The 23,563-nt window shown below is 40.1% G+C and overlaps 1 protein-coding gene across 3 annotated transcripts in view; it reads right to left on the bottom strand.

Annotated features, from left to right (window-relative positions):
* The window catches only part of PSD (pleckstrin and Sec7 domain containing), a 711,875-nt gene that overhangs the window by 115,171 nt on the left and 573,141 nt on the right, over positions 1–23,563 (bottom strand). For all 3 annotated transcript variants that reach the window (XM_077454479.1, XM_077454482.1, XM_077454480.1), the window contains one exon: positions 2,825–2,868. In XM_077454479.1, coding sequence (XP_077310605.1) covers positions 2,825–2,868 — 44 coding nt within the window. The remainder of the gene's footprint in view (positions 1–2,824; positions 2,869–23,563) is intronic.

Below are 23,563 nucleotides of genomic sequence, written 5' to 3'. Positions count from 1 at the left end.
GTCCTAAGCTGACCATAGATGGATACAATTTCAACCAAAAATTCTTAAGAAAGGAAAATTTGTATGAAAATTCTCAGAACATTTGTTTGTCATTCAAAAGATTTTGTTTTAACATTTGGCTTTGGAAAGAATAGTCTTTGCTGAGCGAAAACCACATATGCTGTTAGAAATTCCTTTGTTCAAGAAAAATTTTCCATGCTGCTCCTTTAAATTGTCTCATAACTGTGGTTGGAAATTAAAGTCGATTTTATCCACTCATGATTAAAAAAGGTAGGGCTGAATCACCTGTTGCTTTCTAAAGTGAGATAAAATATTACTCTAATGCCTGGTACAAACAATGAGATTATTGGACAAATGATTGTCCATTTTTTTTGCATGCTAGTCTTCATATCGAAAATGAAGAAGTTGCTAGTTACAAAAATTCTCGTATGACAGAATAAATATTCAGAAGTGATGTAATGCGTTGCATTGTAGTTGTATTGTATTAACTGCAATAATTACACGAAAATGGTACGATCTGTACGAGAAAATGTTCATGCTTGTCCTGGAAAATTTTGCATGAATTATCATAATCGGCTCTCGAAAACTGTGTATTAACGATCAGATTATTGAACGATCGATTCGAAAGCAGTATTTTTCGTACGATTTTCTGATTGTGTGCACGGTCCTTTAAAGTACACTCTGCAAATCATAAGCAAGCTATAGCCAAACAAAAGCTCTAACAGAGTTTTATGCAAATCATATACGTCCTATTATTCATCATTTTCTGCAAACAAAGGCTAAAAGTCTTTGCTGGTAATAAGTTAACCTGTTATCTAGAATTTCAGCACAGCAGCATGGCTTTATTGTGAATTATCACTGCTGAATTTTTGCAAGTTTCTACAAGAGTAATCAAGCAAAGAAACGAAAACTGCACAAAATGTAATCTCAAGAAAATGGATGTTTGACACCAGGTCATTGAATTTCTACATCTTATTAAACAGAAAACAATTGCTCTTACTAAACTAGTCATGGGTACTGAGATACCTACATTTTGGGTAGGTATAATTTTTGTACCATTATTATAAAAGCTTAAGGTGAACTTGTGGTCAGCCTATAGACATTCAAATATTTACTTATTGTATTTGGTCATACAGGTAATGAAGCCTATATGTAGGAAAACGGGTAAGCTATCATTGTTGACCTCCTTTTCAAATTGCTGGTTTCTTGGCAGTGTCTGGTTTCAATACTTTCTGTGCTACTGACCTGAGAAAAGCATGCAAATCGGACAAGTTCAAGTAAAGTCAGAACTACTTTGCATATTTTTTTAGGTTATTTAAAGTTATTTATTAAGCATAACCAGCCCGGCAACTGGCTTTTTCAGAAGAAGGGATCAAGAAAGACAAATTCCATTGCTTCTTGGTACAGCTCTCCTTTAATAATGCTACTGTTCCAATACAACTAATCAGTGCAGAGACTAGTAGCCTTAACACTACTTATACACTGGTGCCCAAAGCAGACATGTAAAATGGTTTCCATCATCCAACCTGAGGCCACATACACACCCAACTACTTTCTGAGACAAGAAGGGGATGATGAGGGATGTTTTTTTTTTAGTAAAACATGATTCTGTCAAATGACAACCTTACCAGAGCCATGATAACAGTACAAAGGAGAATTAAAATTGATGAGAGGCACAGTTGAGATCTATGTATATATGATACAACTGTGGGTCCTTATTCCCTACTCTGTATACATATAGATAACCATACACACTACCACTATACCCAGCTCAGATTCTCTGTACTAGGGATTTTTTTCAGCGGGAATGCGGGGAAATTCCAGCACCTCCAGCACTGAATGGATGTAAAGGCAAGGGATGGTGGATTGTGCTGCAGGGTCCATTTATGCTGGCTGCAGGAGGATCTATTGTCACTGAAAGTAAAGTGATCTATTTTTGTGCGTGTGCGTGTGCGTGTGTGGGGGGGGGGGGGGTTATTGTTTCTGGGGAGGTCTATTGTTGCTGAAGGAGATTTATTTTTGCATGGGGGTCTATTGTTGCTGGGGAGGTCTATTGTAGATCTATTGTAGCAGGTGGGGGGATCTATTGTTGCTGGGGGGGTCAGTTGTTGCTGGGAGGTATTTACTTTTGAGGGAACAGCCTACTGTAGCTGGCTGCTTGAGGGTCTATTGATGCTGTCTATGGGGAGATCAGTTTTTTTGGGGGGTATTTTGTTGCGCGCGGTCCATTGTTTTTGGGGGAGCTGGCTGAAGGGGATCTATTTAACTGCATTTTTTGTTACTACATTTCATACAATATTACTTAGTACTACAGATGTTACTTGATTCTGTATTCCCTAAAAGGGGTGCTACTGTGAGGTGGGTAGGCAGTTGAACCAAGAAACAGTGGCTCAGAGGTGGGTAGGGGCTGAGACAAGGAGTGACTCTGAAAGGGGGGAATCCTAGACTATTCTCTGGGAAAAAGGCCCTGCTGTGTACCATTATATTTCTGTGTGTTTAGGGGGGAGGAAAGGGCTAAAAAAATATTCTGAAGGCTTTGAACATCTGTATTTGTGATCCAAAACTATTACTTTTATCTTGTAAACAAAGTAAAAAACAAGGTGTCTAAAATGCACAAGTTCATTTTCAGTCATATACCTCTAACCACCCACTACAACATATTCTATACTATATTTTCTTCCTTTACGCTGCCAAACCTCCTGTTTAATGAAGTATTACCATACCAATATTGTATGAACTACACAAACACAAAACTAGACAAAAACTGCAACAACGAAACACTAATTAAATACACTCATATGGCTTAAAGAGAAACATTACTTACATTGTCCACTGTAACTTCTCATTCTTAATTGAGCTGTATAAGGCCTGAAAACAATACAGAAAATAAAACATAAATAGACGTTTAGTATGCACAAGCATTAAAGATCCAAGGTATTGTGTGAACTGTAGTAACATTAAAAAAACCTTTGTTTTTAATGTATTAACTGTGAGTCAGAGATTAATAAAATGCTATTAAAAAACATAAGAGACTCTCAAATATTTTGGAAAACTAAGTAACACTATTTAAACTACACTGGCATTAAAAGATTTAGACCTCTTACTGGCACATTTATACAAATAAATGAACTTGGACCTACAGTAGACCAGGCCTTTAAATAAACTTCAATTTAAAGAAGTTTATGTTAAGCCAAAACATTTTTTTTGCTTAGATTTGTATAAAGGATTAAAGCCCTGACAGATTTTTAATGCTATCTGAGGCACTATAATCAAGATTTCCACTAACTTCCTATACTGCCGACAATGTTTTTACTAGGCAGTAAAGCCTTGTACACACTAGGACAACTCAGATCAGAGCCGCTGTACTAACAATCAAATGTTAGTACAGCAATCTCCCCTGCTGTGCTATTGTGTTCTGACAGGGGGTGTGTGTTCTGACTGATTGGCTGAGAGCACTGATTGAGGTCCGCTTAGCAGACCTTTTTCAGCTATGTCCCTTCGAGAGATCCTGGCCGGCTTCTTTCAGACTGACTCCCCTACATACTGGCCGATGCTGCCAGACATTCACAACACAAAAATATTTATATTTTTTTAGTGTACTAAGGAAGGGTAGAATCACTTTTAGATCGTTATTATTGTTTCTGTCACAGCTGCAGATTTTCCAATTTTTGCACAAGCATGTGTAGCACTATTTTTTGGAGTACTGTGTTTATAATTGATGTAAGCATAATTTTTGTATTACAGTGGCCAATATGATATGCTACACTATGGATGTGTCGTCAAGAAGGAAGGTCGCTGTCGAGAAGGAGGGAGACATCTGGAGGCGAGAAAGATATCTGCTTTGATTTGGATTTGACGCATTGATACATATGGGTCAGAATATATGGTGAGCACAGAAACAAAGGAGAGATTTTTATTATTATTATTATTATTATTATACAGGTTTTATATAGCGCCAACAGTTTGCTCAGCGCTTTACAACATAAGGGCAGACATTACATTTACATTACAATTTGGCACAAGAGGAATAAGAGGGCCCTGCTCGTTAGAGCTTACAATCTAAAAAGGAAGGGTCAATTGATACAGGAGGTAATTACTGTGGGGGATGAGCTGATGGGGGAAGTAAAACAGTGTTAGTTAGAAGCAGGATAGGCTTCTTTGAAGAGAAGGGTTTTCAGGGATCGTCTAAAGATGGATAGATTAGGGGACAGTCGGACAGATTGGGGTAGGGAGTTCCAGAGGATAGGAGAAGCTCTGGAGAAATCCTGGAGGCGAGCATGGGAGGAGGGGACAAGGGAGCTAGAGAGCAGGAGGTCTTGAGATGACCGAAGAGGGCGGTTTGGTTGGTATTTTGGGACCAGGTCAGTGATGTAGCTGGGGGCAGAGTTATGGATGGCTTTGTAAATTATTGTTAGTACTTTGAATTTTATTCGTTGGGTGAGTGGAAGCCAGTGCAGGGATTGGCAGAGAGGGGTGGAGGACACTGAATGGCTGGTAAGGTGGATGAGTCTGGCAGCGGCATTCATTATGGACTGGAGGGGGGATAGCCTATGTAAAGGTAATCCAACGAGGAGGGAGTTGCAGTAGTCGAGGCGAGAGATGACCAGGGAGTGAATTAGAAGCTTGGTGGTGTCATTAGTTAAAAAGGGGCGTATTCTGGAAATGTTGCGGAGGCTAAGGCGGCATGATTTGGACAGGGCTTGTATGTGGGCCTGAAAGGACAGTTCGGAGTCTAAGGTTACCCCTAGCACCTTGGCATGTGGGGATGGACTGATAGATGTGCCATTGATCTTGACAGAGAAGTCAGGTGAAGGGGTACGTGGGGGAGGAAATATTAAGAGCTCGGTTTTAGATAGATTAAGTTTGAGGAAGTGGTGTGACATCCAGGCTGATATGTCTGTTAGTAGATCAGCGATGCGTGAGGAGACTGATGGGGTGAGCTGAGGGGTAGAGAGATAGATTTGGGTGTCATCAGCATATAAATGGTAGCGATTTGAAGAAGGGTTCACATGTTGTGGGAGTATAACATGTTTTGATTGTCACACTTACACGGACTATTTAATTATACCAGGGGAAGTGTTTATACTTCTATGTGCTACTACTACTGTAGTATATTTTTGGTTTTAGGAAAAGTGTGCTGGTTTCTGGTTCACTCTGTTGTACTTACCCAGGGGGGATAAGATACTACCAGCTGCTGGGGATAGGATAGTTTGGAGTTGAGAACTGCACCTGGAGTGCTGGATGACTGCTAATTCTAAATGTTACATGTAGAGATGGGCTCGGGCGTGTTTGGGTTCCTACAGTAGTCACAACCCACCTGCCCGATCGTGCCAGGAAGCCGCCACTGCCCACTGCTAATCACAGGCAATGAGACATTTCTCAGTCCGCAGCTGCACAAGCCAGGGAATGTATCACTAGCGGTGTGCTGTGTCGGCTTCCTTGCAGGATCAGGCAGGTGGGTTGGGACAAGGATTCCAAACACGCCCAAGCCCATCTCTAGTTACATGTTCCAATCTAAATACAGGTGTAACATGTTACTAAAGGGGAACTAATGCCTAGTACACATAAGAATATTGGACAAATGATTGTCCATTTTATTTTTTTGCATGCAAATCTCACATCAAAAACCAATGGCTTCCTAAATCTACGAAAATTCTCATAAGACAGAACACAACTTTGGAAGCGATGTAATGTGTTGTATTGTATTCTTTCGTACCCGAGCATGAGTGGTCTTGGTCACACAATTTCTTTTGTACAAATACAATACTAGAGTGCCTTGCAAAAGTATTCACCCCCCCTGGCTTTTTACCTATTTTGGTACATTACAGCCTTTAGTTCATTTTTTAAAATCTGAATTATATGTGATGGATCAGAACACAATAGTCTAAGTTGGTGAAGTAAAACTAGAAAAATATATACATAAAACTATTTTTCAGAAATAAAAAACTGATAATTGGCATATGCAGATATATTCACCCCCTTTGTTATGAAGCCCATAAAAGGCAGGAAGGCCGCAGAGGCTGCAACACCTAAGCAAGAGGCACCACTAACCAAACACTGCCATGAAGACCAAGAAACTCTACAAACAAGTAAGGGACAATGTTGTTGAAAAGTACAAGTCAGGGTTAGGTTATAAAAAATATCCAAATCTTTGATGATCCCTAGGAGCACCATCAAATCTATCATAACCAAATGGAAAGATCATGGCACAACAGCAAACCTGTCAAGAGATGGCTGCACACAAAAAAAAAACACAGACCGGGCAAGGAACGCATTAATCAGAGAGGCAGCACAGAGACCAAAGGTAACCCTGGAGTAGCTGCGTAGTTCCACAGCAGAGACTGGAGTATCTTTACATAGGACGTCAATACACTCCATAAAGTTGGGCTTTATGGCAGAGTGGCCAGAAGAAAGTCATTACTTTCAGCAGAAAACAAAATGGCACGTTTTGAGTTTGTGAAAAGGCATGTGAGAGGCTCCCAAAATGTATGGAGCAAGGTGCTCTGGTCTCATGAGACTAAAATTTTACTTTTTGGCCATCAAAGAAAACGCTGGCTCAAACCCAACACATCACATCACCCAAAGAACACCATCCCCACAGTGAAACATGGTGGTGGTAGCATCACGCTGTGGGTTTTACAGCAGTCGGGACTGGGAAACTGGTCAGAGTTGAGAGAAAGATGGATGGTGCTAAATACAGGGATATTCTTGACCAAAACCTGTACCACTCTGTGATTTGAGGCTAGGACGGATGTTCACCTTCCAGCAGGACAATGATCCCAAACACATTACTAAAGCAACACTTGAGTGGTTTAAGGGGAAATGTGTAAATGTGTTGGAATGGCCTGGTCAAAGCCCAGACCTCAATCCAATAGAAAATCTGTGGTCAGACTTAAAGATTGCTGTTCACCAGTGGTAAGATGCGGCAAGCTCATAGAGACTTATCCAAAGCGACTTGGAGCTGTGATAGCTGCAAAAGTTGGCTCTACAAAGTATTGACTTTGGGGGGGGGGGGGGGGGTGAATAGTAATGCACATAGAATTTTTCTGTTACCTTGTCCTATTTGTTGTCTGCTTCACAATAAAAAAAATATATATAAAATCTTCAAAATTTGTGGCCATGTTCTGTAAATTAAATTATGCAAATCCTCGAAACAAGCCGTGTTAATTCCAGGTTGTGAGGCAACAAAGCATGGAAAATGCCAAGGGCCGGGGGGGGGGGGGGGGGTAAGACACTGTAATTACATGAAAATTGTTTGTTCTGTTATTGTACAGAAACATTTTCATACTTGTCCCTATTTTCGCATTAACTGTCATGATCGTCTCTCAAAAGCTGTGTACTAATGATCAGATTATCTGACGTATGTTTGGTCCGATTTTCTCATTGTGTGGGCAAGCATCATAGAAGCTTATACGTTGTATATACTAATCCATTTTTAATCACCAAACTTCCTTTTACCTTTTTTAAATGACAGCCTGGTAGATTTTAAGTAGGTCAGGTACTGAAGCTGTTGGCTGCAAAAGACACCTGAGGTCTGCAAAGGTTCTAATTTTTCATGACATTCATTGAAACTGAAAAAGGTACTTGGAGAAGCTATGAAATGTCTTCAACATTACAGAAGTCCAACATACACTAAGATCAAAAGCAATTTTGTGCTTACATTGGCAAAAATCAATACTGAAAATAAATAACAAGTTTGGGTGTTCATCTTTAAACAGGACAGTCCAATTGCGCTGTTAACGCTCAAGATTGCTGGTTCAGACCTACTTTGCTGACAGGGAAAAAGTGAGGTATGTAACACAATATTATAAGGGTTTTTTTGTAGTTTTTATTTTTTATTTTTTTCATCAACATGGTAAAGTTGTGTGGCTGTTTTAACGTATGTCATACTAGAAGCTATGGTAATTGGTAAAGTGCAGTGGCATATAGCAAGCAAAACAATCTAGAATCTGATTGGCTTCTATAGGTTACAGCACTTTATATGTCTTCACATTTCTTTGTACTATCTAGTTTTTTAAGAGCATGCTGCCCTTGGCAATTACACAGTTGCTTAGAAACAGGGCTCACAACATCTGCAGCCACAACAAGGACTAAATGAGCTACACATATTGGAAGGACTGACAGTGTCACATCTGCATTAGCATCTCCTAACAAAGAGCAGTTTTAAGCAACAAATGACAGCAATTTGTACACTAATATTATTCAGCAAACACTGCAACTGTGCTAAAATAAAAACAAAAAACAGTTTATCTTAAAGCGGTTTGGTACCTAAAAATTAAACTTCATATTATTAAAATCACAAGATAGAATACTTACCTAAATGAACCCTGAAAAAAAAAAATATTCTTTACTTACCTTTTATTTCAGATGTTTCTGCTGACTTCCTGGTTGTCCTCCCGTGGGAGTAGGCGTGGTTATCGTCCTCGCAATGGTCCCTGGGAAATTTCCCAGGAATCCATGGGGGGACAATGAAATTGCGAAATCTCGTGAGATTTTGTTAGGATGCCGGTCACGTGACGAGGGTGTGTCCGAATTTGCCATTTTTAAAGTGGGCAGGCAGCTGTATCTGCCATTACCACCATTGCACACTGAGCATGTGCGAGATGGAGCGGAGCATGCTGGGAGCCGAGCGTCATCGATATACAGGAAGTAAATGCCTGTGGGCTTCAGACGCCCACACTTAAAATGGAAAATGCCAGAGCACTTTTTTAAAAGTCATCCCGAGGAAAAGAATCGTCGCGCCGGGGGTCAAAAAAACGCCGGACGTGGATGCTAAGCGAAGGTAGCAGTCGCCCACCTGTAACACAGGTAAGAAAAAAAAAAAAAAGAGCGGAATCTCGCTTTAATCTAGGCTTTCTGTAAGTCACTGCAGCCAATAACTGGAGAGAACCTCACATGGATACTGAGGAGTTACTTCCTGAAGTCTATGGTGCATAAATTTGTGTCTCTGCATTTTGTATCACCAATTACATTCAGGCTTCCAAGACAGTTTTGTATCTGACTGTCGAACCCATACAACAGAATGTAACTAGCATAACGGCTTATGTGTTTCAAGGGCATACTCTCTTCTTCAATTCCAATCCAAACCAAAAACTAAAGAAATACAACTAATATAGGCTTCACATTTAAGAATTGATAAACTGCAATACATAACAATTTTCTACTGAGGTTTATATGTTCTTGAACCTCCTTAGCATTTACCTAGACGTGCTCTACTCTGAACATTTATGGTTTAAAGTGGTTGTAAACCCTCCCCCACAACTTTGTCCCATGTAAATCAGCATAAAAAACCCTAATGAACACTGCTTGTAGATATCTCCTTACTTGCTTAGTATCGTTTAATCCTTGTTGTTCTGTAGAATGAAGTCACTGAGCATGCCCAGATCTCCCCTGATTTAAGGCACACTCTCTATGTCTTATCTATCTGTTATCAGGACTTCCTACAGCACAACACTGAACTCTGCTAATCACTCTTCCTCCTACACACCATGTGACCTCACATAGGCACAGGCATAGGCATAAGTAAATACTATGAAATAAACAAGTAAGCCATGGGTGCTCAACCTGTGGCCCTCCAGCTGTTGCAGAACTACAAGTCCCATCATGCCTTTGCAAGTCATGCTTGTACCTGTAATCCGTGCAATGCCTCATGGGACTTGTAGTTTCGCAACAGCTGGAGGGCCACAGGTTGAGCACCCATGAAGTAAGCTATGAACAGGGAAGCGGGGTTGCCATAGAAACTTTGGATTGAGAAGGAGGCTTGGTTAACAGTACAGGAAGTGCTCAATGTAACGGCGGAAATACACTCCACTGTGGACTCAGAAAACAATACTTAAGATGGTGCTACCTAACCCCTGGAAACAAGTTTTTTTTAAAGTTTCTTTAAACAGTAATAAATATGCGATTTGGGCTGGATTACAGTGGCTATAGTCTGATAATGACTTATTATAATGGACTAAATGAAAAGAATCATCAGAGTGGGAGAGTTTACTTCCTTAAAGTCTGTCAGATTCTGGCTGCAGATAGCCAAAAACCAAAACAAATAGAGTGCTGATGTGTTTGCAAGCAATGCAGAGGAGACATCATGGGTCTAATCGACTCCTGAGGACTCCATAAAGTGGACTTTTTATATAAAATATACCATGTCATATGGGCTTGTCACCCCCTTTGTAATAATAAAAAGGTAAAAAAATACAAAGTAAATAATACAAAAATTATAATTTTAAGGACCCCAGTACCCCAAGCAAACACGTAGATAACAGCAATTGGGCAACACATATTGGGTATTGCTGTGTATGTTAGAGTGAGAGGAATACTTCTAGGGCCTTTTTTTATAATGAACTCTAAACTGATGAGCTGTAAAGGTTTTAATGTGTGGTCTAAGGACAATTTTGAATACTGTACTTTGTCATTTTACAGCACACATAATTTTTAAGCTCAACATATCTATTTACTCAAAAAAGTTGTGTCCTTTAGGTTTTTCAAAAAATGAAAATGATGTTGGGTATGTGTGCACTAAAATTAAATTAAGTTTTTTACAACAATATAGGTTTAAAAAAAATTGCACAAATATTTTGTCACAGAAAAATATGCGACTATTATTATTTTATTCTACGGTTTTTCTGCTTTCAGAAATATAGAAGTTTGTGATAATGGGCTTATAGGTTGCATAGTTAGTTTGAAAAAAGACACAGGTCCATCTAGAAAAGGATATTCCTCACTAAGCTGAGACTTTTCTAACAAGGTGGAAAGTCATAATGTCCTAAAATGATGGCTTCCACTATCTGAAGTACGCTTTACAGATCCCAGAGCAAGTCTTTACTAAAGCAGAGAAGAAGCCATTACAACAGTAGAAAAAACGTTTTTTCCCTGAGTTAAATTCATACTTAAGGTTCTTATTACACTAGGAAAAGTCCATCTATAGTGAAGTAAACATCTCATACATGTGAAAAGGGAATAAGTAGAAACAACCAATGAAATCATAGATCAGATTTCTAATTGCCTCACGCTCTTTCAATCACTTCCACCCCAACAATGTAAAGATAGAAAGTATCATTGTTCTCTATGCCGTTTTTCCTGTGTTATGATCACGTGCCTGTCATCTTGCCATGACGCTTACTGAACAATAAAGAAGTCAGCAATTGTTTGTATATACCACGCGACTGCATTCTACCTGCTGCATCTTAATAAAGCACATTCAAGAAAGTGCTCAGTTTGATGAAACACTAAGTACAAGGAAAGCTCTGTGGGCTCTCATCTATACCGTCGCTAAGCAACTTTCTCCAATCTGACGCACTACATAATGGACTGATATTTTAATCATTTACTTAGAATGCATGTATGCTCACACCGACCACAACGAATAGGACTGTTCACTGCCAAACGGAAGAGATTGTTCTGACAAAAACAAAAGATATTTTGGGTGAAAACTCATTACACACAGTAATATGTCTTTCCTCTTACAAAGACTTAGCAGCGATCCATTGTTTAAGGGCAAACTGCTACATCATCACCAAACTGGTCTTCATTAACAGTTACCTTTTTGGGGCTTATTAAGTGCTAAATTCACTTTAAAGTATTACAGCCAAGGACATCAATATATTAGTGTGCACTTTTCCAGTCCTGTGGTGGCCACAATATTTTTCAGGCATTTGTCCTTTATTTTCATAGTGATTCCTTCAGTAATACACTTACTGCACTAGGGTAGCAATGCTTATTTTCTGTACTGTATTTTTGTACTGTAATCCCAACCCACAGAAGTGGGTTGAGATTACAGAACATCTCCCTCTCTCCTCATCTTCATACCATGGGGGGTCAGGGGCTCTGTGGTTTAACCACTTGACATCCGCACTATAGCTGAAAGACAGCTACAGTGTGGACCTCAAATGCTGGGAGGGAGTCCATGTATTTCCTCCTACTCTCGCACTGCCCGCATGCCCTCAGGGCAAGTGCCACGTTGCAGCAGATGCACTCTCCTATTTTAACTTCATTCAATTTTTTCAGCAGAAACTCGGAGCTGTCCCAACGTCGTCTCCTATCCCACCTTGGTCTCAGCTGACACTGGATTAAAGCAGCACTTTCACAGCGTGACCCAGCTCATCAATCAATCTTTATCCCGCAACACACTCAAGGCCTACCATACCGCTTGGAACGCCTTCTGCAAGTTTCTGGCATCCTGCCCCGGGACAACATCAACAGACACCAAGCACGTACTAGCTTTCATATTATATTGCCACACACAATTGTCTCTATCACATAACACCACCAGAGTATACTTAGCCGGCATCCAACACTTCCTGGCTTTACAGGATCCCACAAAGCCATCCTTGTTTGCAGCCCATGCGATCCAAGCTATCCTGTGTGGCGTTCAGAAGCAGCAGGCCATAGCCAACTTCAAATGCTTGTTCTTCAGAGACATGTCGACTATCCTCTTTCATTCCCCGTTTGGCTTTCTTCTCAGCTTAGTCATTCAAGCGGCCATCTACCTGGCCTAGTTTACCTGCAATAGCCTTGCTGGCCAGGTACTGCGTAGACGTCACCTGGCTCGCTTCCAAGATCATTTCATTCTCTACCTCACAGTATCCAAAACCCAACAATCCGGCTCTGGGGTCGACATCCAACTTTTCAAAACAAACAACATCTGGTGCCCAGTAGTGATACTCGACCGCCTACTGTCGCTACTACCCAGCTAGTCGAACTCTAGTCCTCTACTACCTTTCCCAACCAACCCCTTGAGTGGCTGCCAGTTCATCAAGCACACCAGGATCCTCTTGCGCAACCTAGGCCTAGACCCCAGCCGGTAATCTGGACACTCCTTCTGAATTGGGGCAGCCTCGGCCGCATCTCAGCACGGGGTTCCAGACCATATCATCAAGAGATTGGGTAGGTGGAAATTTGCCTGCTTTGCCCGGTACATCCCGAATCCTCAGATAGAAATGTTGCAAGCATTTACCAAACTTGCTCAATAAATAACACTAAAACAATAAAGAGCTTTCACCCCTACCTGAATGTTTTTGCAACCCTTTTTTGGTATACCGGCCTGCAGACCAGGGAACACTTCATGTCTATTTCATGTTGTAAGTCTTGTGGCATGTTTATGTGGTTCAGATCCATCCCGGTTGAAGGGGTTCGACCATAAATAAGAAGAAGGCCAGTATGGTGGCCTGAATTTATGGGAGGAGTCCGGCAGGTATTTAACTGCTTCCATACCAGCCGCCATAGTTATACTGCGGCAGGTTGGCTCCCCGACGTGGGCCATCATAGCTGTACGTCGGCTCTTTAAGGCGCTTAAGCAGATGCGCGATGACCGCCGGGTACCCGCGATCACTCGTGACAGAGCGAGAACCGGGATCCAGAAACGTATCTGCTGAATTCCTTCAAAAACTCTGTGCAATTGTAAATAGAAGAATTAATGCTGTTTTGAAGTCAAAGGATAGTCATACCAATATTGATTTAGTTTGGATTTCCATTCTAACTTTTTTTTAACACTTCTATTTCTAAAAACATTCTTAATTTACAGCATTTTTTACACCTGCCTAAAACATTTGCACAGTACTGCATGTCCACATAATATGGACATTAGATGTTAAAAAATACCTTTGGGATCCCTCGAGAAGCTGGAAATCATTGTAATAACACTGCTATGCCAATAATCTCCATTCGTTTCCAAGTCCTGTGCCAATTGGCTGCCCTGCTGCATTGTGAACACAGGAGCTTGGCCGCCTTGTAGGGGTGCCTTTCAGAGAATTCTTTGTATTTTCTAAATCAGGGGTGCCCAAACTCTTTAAGAGCAAGGGCCACTTAAGCAACTTGGTAACCAGTCGCGGGCCACAATGAGCGGAGTGGGCGGATGACAGGTCACGGCTACTCTATAGGCCCTCCAATCCGATCCACCCAGATAATTTTTTTTTTAGAGGATCGGAGGCAGTCAGGAGTAAACGGACAAAAGTCTGTTTACATCTGCCGCTCTGTAGAAGTGAATTGAGGGTTCGATTGGCTAGGGCCGATTGTGTGAAAAGGGCTTAAGACTTTCATACTGATGTGTTGTGGTTTACCCGCACAATGGGTGCAGCGTAGTGCACCTGTGTCTATCCTGCGGGTTAACTAAACTTTGCCATAGACTCTGCCTGTGGCAAAAGCCAGCACTGTACAGGAAGCATCGGCTTATGAGGCTCTGATCTGCAGCCACTTTCTTCCTCTACCACCAGCTTCATTCACATTCACCGCCATTCCAGAGCAGGAGGTTGCGGGCCACATCAGAGGGCTCCGCGGCCACATGTGGCCCCCGGGCCACTGGTTAGCCACCCCTGTTCTAAATGAATGCAAAGCATTCTCTGATTGGAGAAAGTGTTTATGATGTCACTGCCCTGTCTCTCCACCACCTCCAATCAGATAATGCTTTGAGTGCATTTAGAAAATACAAAATGACCTCTAAATGATGCTTGTGCTGAGCATCTGACCACATGTGTTCACAATGTAGCAGGTCTGCCACTCAGCATGAGACCCAAAAGCTAGTGAAGATCAAAGTCACATGGTTGAACCTGGACCAATTTAACTATGTAAAGGATCAGAATAACGGTCAGATTTCAATTGCTTTCTGTGCTCCCGTTAGGGCAAATCACCCTCCCTATTTGCCCCATTTACCGTTATCACTAAGCAAAAAAAGTAAAGAAAAATTTTGGGTTGGCCATCTCACTTCCTGTTTTGTCTATGGGACAAGTGAAGGGAAATCTCCACAATGGGATACAGATGTTGAAAAAAAACTAACACGGGTTGTAACACTTCTTTACTCTATCCAAAATAAAAGAAAACGTGAGTAGGTATTTAATGCAGACGAGACATACTATGAAAATAATGAATGTAGCCACCACATCTAAGGACTAGTAAGCTGAAATATATGAAATTGCTATTGTGTTTAGATACACTTAAAATTTAGCCTGAAGTCTATACTTCCAGCAGTATCAAATTCCTGTGTCCCCCGCAGTGCTCATTGGTTCCTCTTGCCAACCCCTTTGTAACTACAGGGTCTTGTAGGAAGAAGGCACCAAAGAGCTCTGTGAGGAACACAAGAGTCTGATGCTTTCGAAATATTCAGTTTCAGAAGAAACTTTTATTGCAAATTTTTCATCAGTGGAGCAGTAGAAATAGGTAAGTAAGGGGTTAAACTGTCACTTTAGAGGAGGCTTTACCAATCACACACAAAAACGATTACTTGGGCTTGCAGTCTGAATTGCTATGCTTTGCTATAAATGCCTTTGCATGATCATAATAAGCTAAAACCTTCCAGTTTTGGTTACTCCCTAGCTTGCCCAGCATTTCACCTTTCATTATATCTAAATAAACCCTTCTTCAGATTTCTGGTGTACAAGCTCTGACTGTATTATGTGTATTTCACAGTAAACCTAGCATAAGAAATATTGCACAAAATTTTAAAAAGGGGCAAAGTCCTTTGATTCTTTCCTGTTTATTAAAGTAGAACTTTGATTTTGACAGGTACCTGCTCCCACTTTTACTTTGGCTGCCTTGGCGATCTAAGCAGAAGTTCTCCCTCCCTCTCGCAGTCTCCAGACACTTCACAGGTCCCAAAAGACTGCGGGACCATTCACAATGCGCAGCACGTCTGGCTCATGTTCAGTAGGCACCCAGTTGTGAAGCTGAAAGCTGTCACAGCCAGGTGCCCACAGTTAAGATGCCAATGCCAGGGACAGAAGATGAAATCGGCTGGATCGTGGGACAGGTGAGTGGCTGTTTATTTAAAAAAGTCAACAGCTACAGTTTTTGTATCTGCTGACTTAATTTTTAGACAGGAGACTGGGCAACCACTTTAACTGATATGTTTGCAAAGCAATTGGTTGTTAAACCAGCTTCTCTGGCTAGCATTTCCTTCACACAGCTCTTCTCGCTCATCTGCCCCCCTCAAACATCTATGCCATTTGTAAACCTCTGCTTCTGTGTCCATTGATTATGCATCCACACACATTAGTGCACAATCTGTGCATATCTGCTTAAATAGTTTGACTCAACCCTCCAATTTCTACTTTTGCTGGACAGCTTGTTCTGTAAAAGGAAGTTAAAAATAACACTTACTGACAGGATCAACAGGTAGTACAGCTATAATACAAGGGGCTGCATTACATTTTATTTATTACAGGTACTTATATACACTGCCAATTTACACAGTGCTTTACATATACATTCACATCAGTCCCTGCCCCCAAGGAGCTTACAAGCTAAACTCACTAACTCATATTCATACATACACATTAACATTTTCAACATTCTCTGAAACAGCAAATCTTTACTTTTTGAGCTCAGTTCTACTTTAGGCCGGGTTCACACCGCTGCGATGCGGGAACGCCGCGAATCCGCGGCGTTTTCCCGCATCGCATGACTCCCGCCGGCAGTTCACACTGCCCTATGCGGACGGCTGGGAGTGTCAATGATATGTTAATGACACCCCCAGATCCTTCCGCATATCGCAGTGCGATCTGCCGACTCGCACAGGAATCGGATCGCATGGTGTGAACACCCATGCGATCCGATTCTGTTGCGGACCAAAAAAAGGGTCCCGTGCGAGTTTGCTGTGGGAGCGATGCGAATTCAGCCATACTATCTGTATGGCTGTACTCGCATCGCTACGGAGATCGGATGTGATTTGCGGTGCGAATCACATCCGGATCTCCCCCCGCAGCAGTGTGAACCCAGCCTTAAGCACAAAATATAACTTCAGATTAATTCTCAGTATATTTATAAATAAGCAATAAAAAAGGGCAAGACAAGGAAAATCAGAGCTGGAGAGGAACCATTTGAAGCATTCTATATACATAAAGGTGTAGGAATATAGCAGTAACAAACCCAAAAGCAAACATTTATTATACTGCAGCTTACCAATTTTTAGATGTGATGCCTACATTAGTTTCCTTTTTTTAGGTTTTCTTTCCTCTGTTTTCATCTGGTGATCCAGCCAATACGTTTGTTTTCAAAAGAACAGGCTCCTCTACATATTGACAGGGGTGCTTAACAGTGATCAGCTTTTATTTACGTAAAACTTTTATCCTAAAAGGAAAAATACTGTTTTCTGTAACTACCTAAAAAGTATTAGCTGGAATTTTGCTTCAATGTGCTAGTGTATTTAAATATTCTAGTATATCTAACAACATCCCCCCCCCCCCCCCCCCAGCCCAGACAGACAATGCTGTTGTCCACATGTGCCCCCCTGTGCTCCTTCATCCAGGAATGGGGCACTCTAACACAGGAGATGTGTTACTAGCCAGATCACCAGGTGAAAAAGGGGGGGGGGGGAGGAAACTAATGCAGTTACCACATATAATGATTGGTAAGCTGTAATATATGTCATTTTTGGTTTTGCCATTAATACAGCTTTAAGCAATTGTCCTATTACAAAAAGCTACAGCATCACAGATGGATTGCCAGTACTTTGTTCCTAAAAAAAAAGCTATTATGGGCAGTAAGCATCAGACTTACATAACCCCAAACAACGATTTTACAGCCTTTTTAAAACCCAATTCATTTACTTACTTTTTTTTTTAGTGGCTAGCACAGTAGAACCTTCTTATAACAGAAGGTATTCATATATCATTTCATCACATAATCCAAAAGTAAGAGTATTGCAGGATAGTGGGAGAAGCCATGCAAAAAAATTTATTTTTTGCCTAATGGCCAACCGTATAGTACAGATGCAGCCTAATATTCTAGCGCCATTCCAAATGAACTAATATTATATATAGAGCCATACCAAATTGCATATAGCTGTTTCAGGCTTTTTTGCCCATCGGTTGAGTGTATTAAAACCATGGCTTCTATGGAGTAGGGCTTAGGGCCTAATAGAGGAATAGTTTGCATGACTCCACCCATCTTACATATATGGTCAGGTTGAAAAAAAGACATAAGTCCATCTAGTTTAACCTATAAAAGGGGGAAAAAATATCATGCACAATCCTATACCCACAGTTTATCCAGAGGAAGGCAAAAAACTCCAGTAAAGCATGATCCAATTTTCTCCAGCAGGGGTAAAAAGTCATTCCTGATCCATGGAGAAGCAATTGGACATTCCCTGGATCAACTTTACCTATAAATGTTAGTATCCAGTTATATTATATTATATTAGGTAATTTGGAATGGCTATAGAATATGGGAAGAATCCAGTCCTTTTTTTAAAGCAATTTACTGAGCTGGTCAGAACTAGCTCTTGAGGGAGTCTATTCCACATTTTCACAGCTTACTGTGAAGAAACCTTTCCATATATGGAGATTAAATCTCTTTTCTCCAGACTTCTAGAGTGCCCCCTTGTCCTCTGTGATGACATTAAAGTGACACTAAAGGTTCATTTTTTTTTTTTTAAATAACAAACATATCATACTTACCTCCACTGTGCAGCTCGTTTTGCACAGAGTGGCCCTGAACCTGCTCTTCTGAGGCCCCTCTGCTGCTCTCCCGGCTCCTCCCCGCATCAGATAACCCCCTGGCAGAAGTGCTCTCCCAGGGGGTTACCTTGTGGGTGCACTCCCAAGTCCAGCATTTGGTGTCCATAGTCTCCTGGTGGCCACGTCATTGGATTTGATTGACAGCAGCGGGAGCCAATGGCTGCGCTGCTATCAATCTATCCAATCAAAAGCCTAGAACCCCCTAGCAGAGAGACGGCGTGTCAAGGGTTCAGGTACCTAAAACGGATGCATTAAGGTGAAAAAAAATAAAAATCTTTACAACCCCTTTAAAGTGAATAACTCACCACCAAGCTCACTATATGGACCTCTTATGTATTTATACATGTTGATCATATCCCCCCCTTAATCTCCTCTTCTCAAGAGAGAATAAATTCAGTTTCTCTAACCTTTCCTCATAGCTGAGCTCCTCCATGTCTCTTATCAGTTTGGTTGCCCTTCTCTTCACTTTCTCCAGTTCACTGATATCCTTTTGAAGAACTGGTGCCCAAAACTTAACTGCATATTCCAGATGAGATCTTACTAATGATTTGCACAGGGGAAAAATTATACATCTCTCTCTGAAGTCTATACATCTCTTAATACAATAAAGCACTTTGCCTGCTTTGTAAACTGCAGCTTGGCTTTGCATGCCATTATTAAGGTTATGATCTACCAAAACACCCAGATCCTTCTCCACTATTGATTCCCCCAGTTGTACTCTGCCTAGGGTGTATGATGCATGCATATCTTTACATTTATCAACATTAAACCTCATTTGTCACATAGTTGCCCAATTAAACAGTGCATTGAGGTTGGCTTGTAAACTGGAGACATCCTGTAAGGACGTTATTACACTGCATAGCTTGGTGCTATCAGCGAAGACTGAAATGGTATTTTTCATCTCAGACCTGATATCAATTATAAAGATATTAAAAAGTAAAGGTCCCAACACTGAACCTTGGGGGTACACCATTAATAACCTTAGACTGCTCAGAGTATTAAACTAATAATAATACTCTTATTTTTGGAATATGTGATGGAATCAGACATATGAATACCTTGTCTTAAAAGAAGACTCTTCTGGATTATACTTTATTCGTGTTAGTGGCTGCAACATGGTGGTTTCACAGAGTGTCCCCGCCACTGACATCCTAATGTTTCTTTTACAGCATCACCACTCTAAAGGATAATGTAACCTGCCAAAAAGATTAAACTTTTATCAATCCACTCTGTCCTCCAAAGGCTTACACATTTGGGACCATTTTTTGCTACACAAAGCCCATACATACCACCCCTCCTCTTTAAGTTATAACAGTTTCATAAAAAAGAAGCATGACAGAACATTTTTTTAAATGATCAAATTACTGTTACTAGGGTCAAAAACCCATCTTCTTCTTCAATCATTTTTAGTGTTTGCAATAAAGACAAAAAATAAAAACCATGTGTCCCTTGGTCTTACATCTTGGAAACACGAATATAAAGTAAGAAGATACAAACCAAGTGTACACATTATTCCTCAGAGGAGAGATCATTGAGTGGAGCTGGATTTCACATAGAGGCTGTGTCGATCATCCACACAAGATTAGGCACAGCGTGGCCTATTAGCAATGAGATCCATCTTTATAATGCACCATTTTATCAAAGCAATTTTATTCATTTTATAAAAGCTAAATCAGTTAAGGAAAAAAAAATACAAAATTTAACATATTTTGCTAGCAATGACAATGTTCTGATCATTTTGTTAATGATCTCCCTAAATAACTCTAACCATATTAAAGCGGTTGTATTGTCCATTTGGTCATTTTACCTAAAGTAAGCCTTAGGAGTAGGAGATATTCAGCTTGCATGCAGCTGCTGACGTCAGCACCGCATGTGCAGTGAAGGTCTGGGATATTGTGCCGGAACAGAGGGCTCCCGTGCGGTGCATACCAGCTCATTATGACTTTGCCTTATAGTTTTTTTTGTTTTGTTTTTTTTAGCATACCACCGCTTTAAATAAATGCAGTCCAAAATATGAATGCATCAAACAAAGCACAGAATCTGCATAATGCTCAATAATTTGCTGACATAGTGCTGACAGAGTGCTTAGGTACTCATTGGAAATCTGCCTTGCAGTTGTTTGACACATGGCGCAACAAATGGAGACATATTGTTGGCAAAGTACATGAATCTGTTGTATAGTTGTCTAATGCCAGCCATACACAGTTCGAATTTTGAAATAATTTTCTTTCGAAAATCGTATCTAAGAATTTTCGTATGAATTTCGCACCATTAGTGGGCTGCAGCAACAGCCGATTTTCATGTGGAAATCAAATTTGAGGAATCGGACATGTTGGACATTTTTTTTTAAATTTGTGATTTTCTAATCAATGATGAGCGAATCGTGGTGAGAAATGTAATAAGAAAAGAAAATTTACGGAGAGAAAGGAAGATTCCTGGCCACGAAAATTCTTTTCTGTAGCAACATGAGGTGAAATTGAAGGCTTGGTCGGCCGAATTTTGTAAATCAATGATGGCATCATCGGATCACAAAAAATTTTTTTTTCTGATTTTGAAAAGAAAATTGGTTCGAAATTTGACCATGTATGGCCTGCATTAGACAGAGTTTTGTCTGAGACATAATATCTGCAGCTGTGACACAATTTAAGGTCTTAGTTACCCACTTCCCTTATATGGCATTATTTATTTTAAGAATTTGTTGCAGCAACAGTGACAGATGGTAAAAGTTTTGTAAATAGGAACTGCTCGAATTTGGTACACACATTGGTACTAACACTGAAATTGTCGCACAGGCTTCATAAATTTGGTGCAGGACTTCTGGCTACCACCAGAAATGTTTTCCAAATGCCTTACTGAATCACCCTGATTATATTAACCTGTATAATTCTACCTATGCATTATATATTTGTAGACAAAGTGCCTACTATGCAAAGCAAAATTTTATGTGGAGCTCACAGTATTTATAATGTCAGCCAGACAGTTTTTCCATGTCGATGACAATGTCCAATTAACCTGAGCCTGGGCCACATGAATTTGCTTCTATAGAGGTTGCCTTGGCAACAAAAAGACCACAAAGTGGAGCAGAGGTATGCATTTCATGTCATTCAGAGAAAAAAATTATACATATAGAAATATTTTTACTTAAGTCAATAAGAAGTTGGTTGATATACAAAAGATCATCACGCAAACTGCTTCATAATTTGTCATTATTGTTAACTAAATATGAATTGTGCAGTACATGTGCTAAAAAAACAAAAACAAAAAACAAAGAACATCAACTGAAAAAAAGTTCATGCCATGAAAAAAGCTTTCTGGATCTCAGCCTCTAACAATATCATCATCTCCACATGTTTGTGAAAAGAGGGGAAAAGAGGAGTTGAGACTTTAATGTCCAGATGTTGATTACCAGAGAGACTAGGCAATTTCTGGTCACCTGCCAATAATCACAGACAGTCAAATGGAGTGTAAAATAGGCGCAAATTAAGAATATAGCTCCATGATGCATACAATCAGTAAGTTCTATTGTATTATAAGCAACCACAAACTTCACATTGTAAGACAGGTATTATAGCTAAATCCGTTAATGATACAGTGCCCCAAGTAGTTACACTGTATGGTGTATGGACTAATTTGAGGCATTTTGCTATGATGGTGATAATTTACTTAATTGCATGAATACGCAAGTTCCTAAAGGAAAAATAAAAGCTGGAGCATTTTAGAACTAATGATGTGTGACCTTGTTATAAATGCATTGGCCAGAAACATAGATGACATGACATTGTTAATCATTGATAATTAGCTTCAGGAAGTTGGAGAAATATTTCAAAATTGATAAACCGGCTTAATGAAAGTTGACAGCTATGTCCAAAAGTCATAATAATCACTATGACAATAGCAACGAGGTACAGTGGGGACTAAGCCTTGCAAGAATACGTATGTGGGATAAGAAAAGGAAAGTAAAAAAAAAATATATACAAGTTATGAAAGAAAATGGGATTTGCTGGGCATTTAATAAATAGGATGATGTGTCCGCTGGGTTCAGTGGTGATTACCTGTTTAACACTGGAAACCAAGAGACTACATAGTACATCAGTGTGTGCCCTTTTAACTTTTGATGAATAACAAACCACAGCATTCCCCACCTGTTGCTTGGTAAGTAAAAACATTAAAAAAGGTAATCTTAAAACTAAAAAGTGCAATTGTCTTGTTTAGGATAAACATTACTGGAAAAGGTCTCAAAATATCAAGCAAAATAAGGTCCTTCTAATGAAACCTTACTACTCATCTAAAAATGTAACAATCCTTTGATTTCAGCAGTGGTAGTATGTCTAACATTCTGACAAAAAATAAATAAAAAAATTATTAAAAAAAATATGTTTGGATGGCGCAATAGTTAGATGACACAGAAACATCTTTTGGAAGGAGCACTTCCTGTTGAACGTAAGCTATTGACCATTGAGAGATTCTTTAATTAAAAAATAGCGTTGAAGGCAGCAATATTACCTACAAACAAAAGGAAAGGATAATGGGGGGAGAAAGTGAAAACAGCTGCCAAATAACACAATACACACTACACAATGTAAAATGGGACCGAGCTGAAGACACAAATAAATACATCATAGCCAGAGGGGTCTCTTTAACAAGGACAGAGCAAGGCAAGACCAGAAATACAATTGCTATCTATTACAGATAACTCACTAACATATTTTTGTGTGTGTGTGTGTGTGTGTGTGTGTGTGTGTGTGTGTGTGTGTGTGTGTGTGTGTGTGTGTGTGTGTGTGTGTGTGTGTGTGTGTGTGTGTGTGTGTGTGTAAAATTGAATTTTGGCAAAAACCCTACTTATTCTGCAAAGCACCAGGAAAATCACAGATCTCCATTTGCTGAACACAAATATCTATAAAAAAAATATCTTTGAAATATGCCACAAGTAATCCCTGCCTCTGAATTACTAGAATTCTTAAAATAAAAATAATCCAGAGAGAATGTTTATGTTGCACAGAAGCCAGATTGATGTTTCTACTAATGATAGCTTCAAATCACAGCCTGTCTTTGAAGATAGAGACATACACAATCAATCTCCTGGGAGAGCAACTGGTGTGTAAAAGAGAAGCTTATTTATA

This window comes from Lithobates pipiens, unplaced genomic scaffold (assembly GCF_037356315.1).
Source record: "Lithobates pipiens isolate NorthernLeopardFrog02 unplaced genomic scaffold, aLitPip1_a1.2 Scaffold_25, whole genome shotgun sequence".
NCBI classification, from domain to species: Eukaryota; Metazoa; Chordata; class Amphibia; order Anura; family Ranidae; genus Lithobates; species Lithobates pipiens.
Note: the sequence above shows the minus strand (reverse complement) of the source record. Positions and strands in the feature narration are given on the sequence as shown.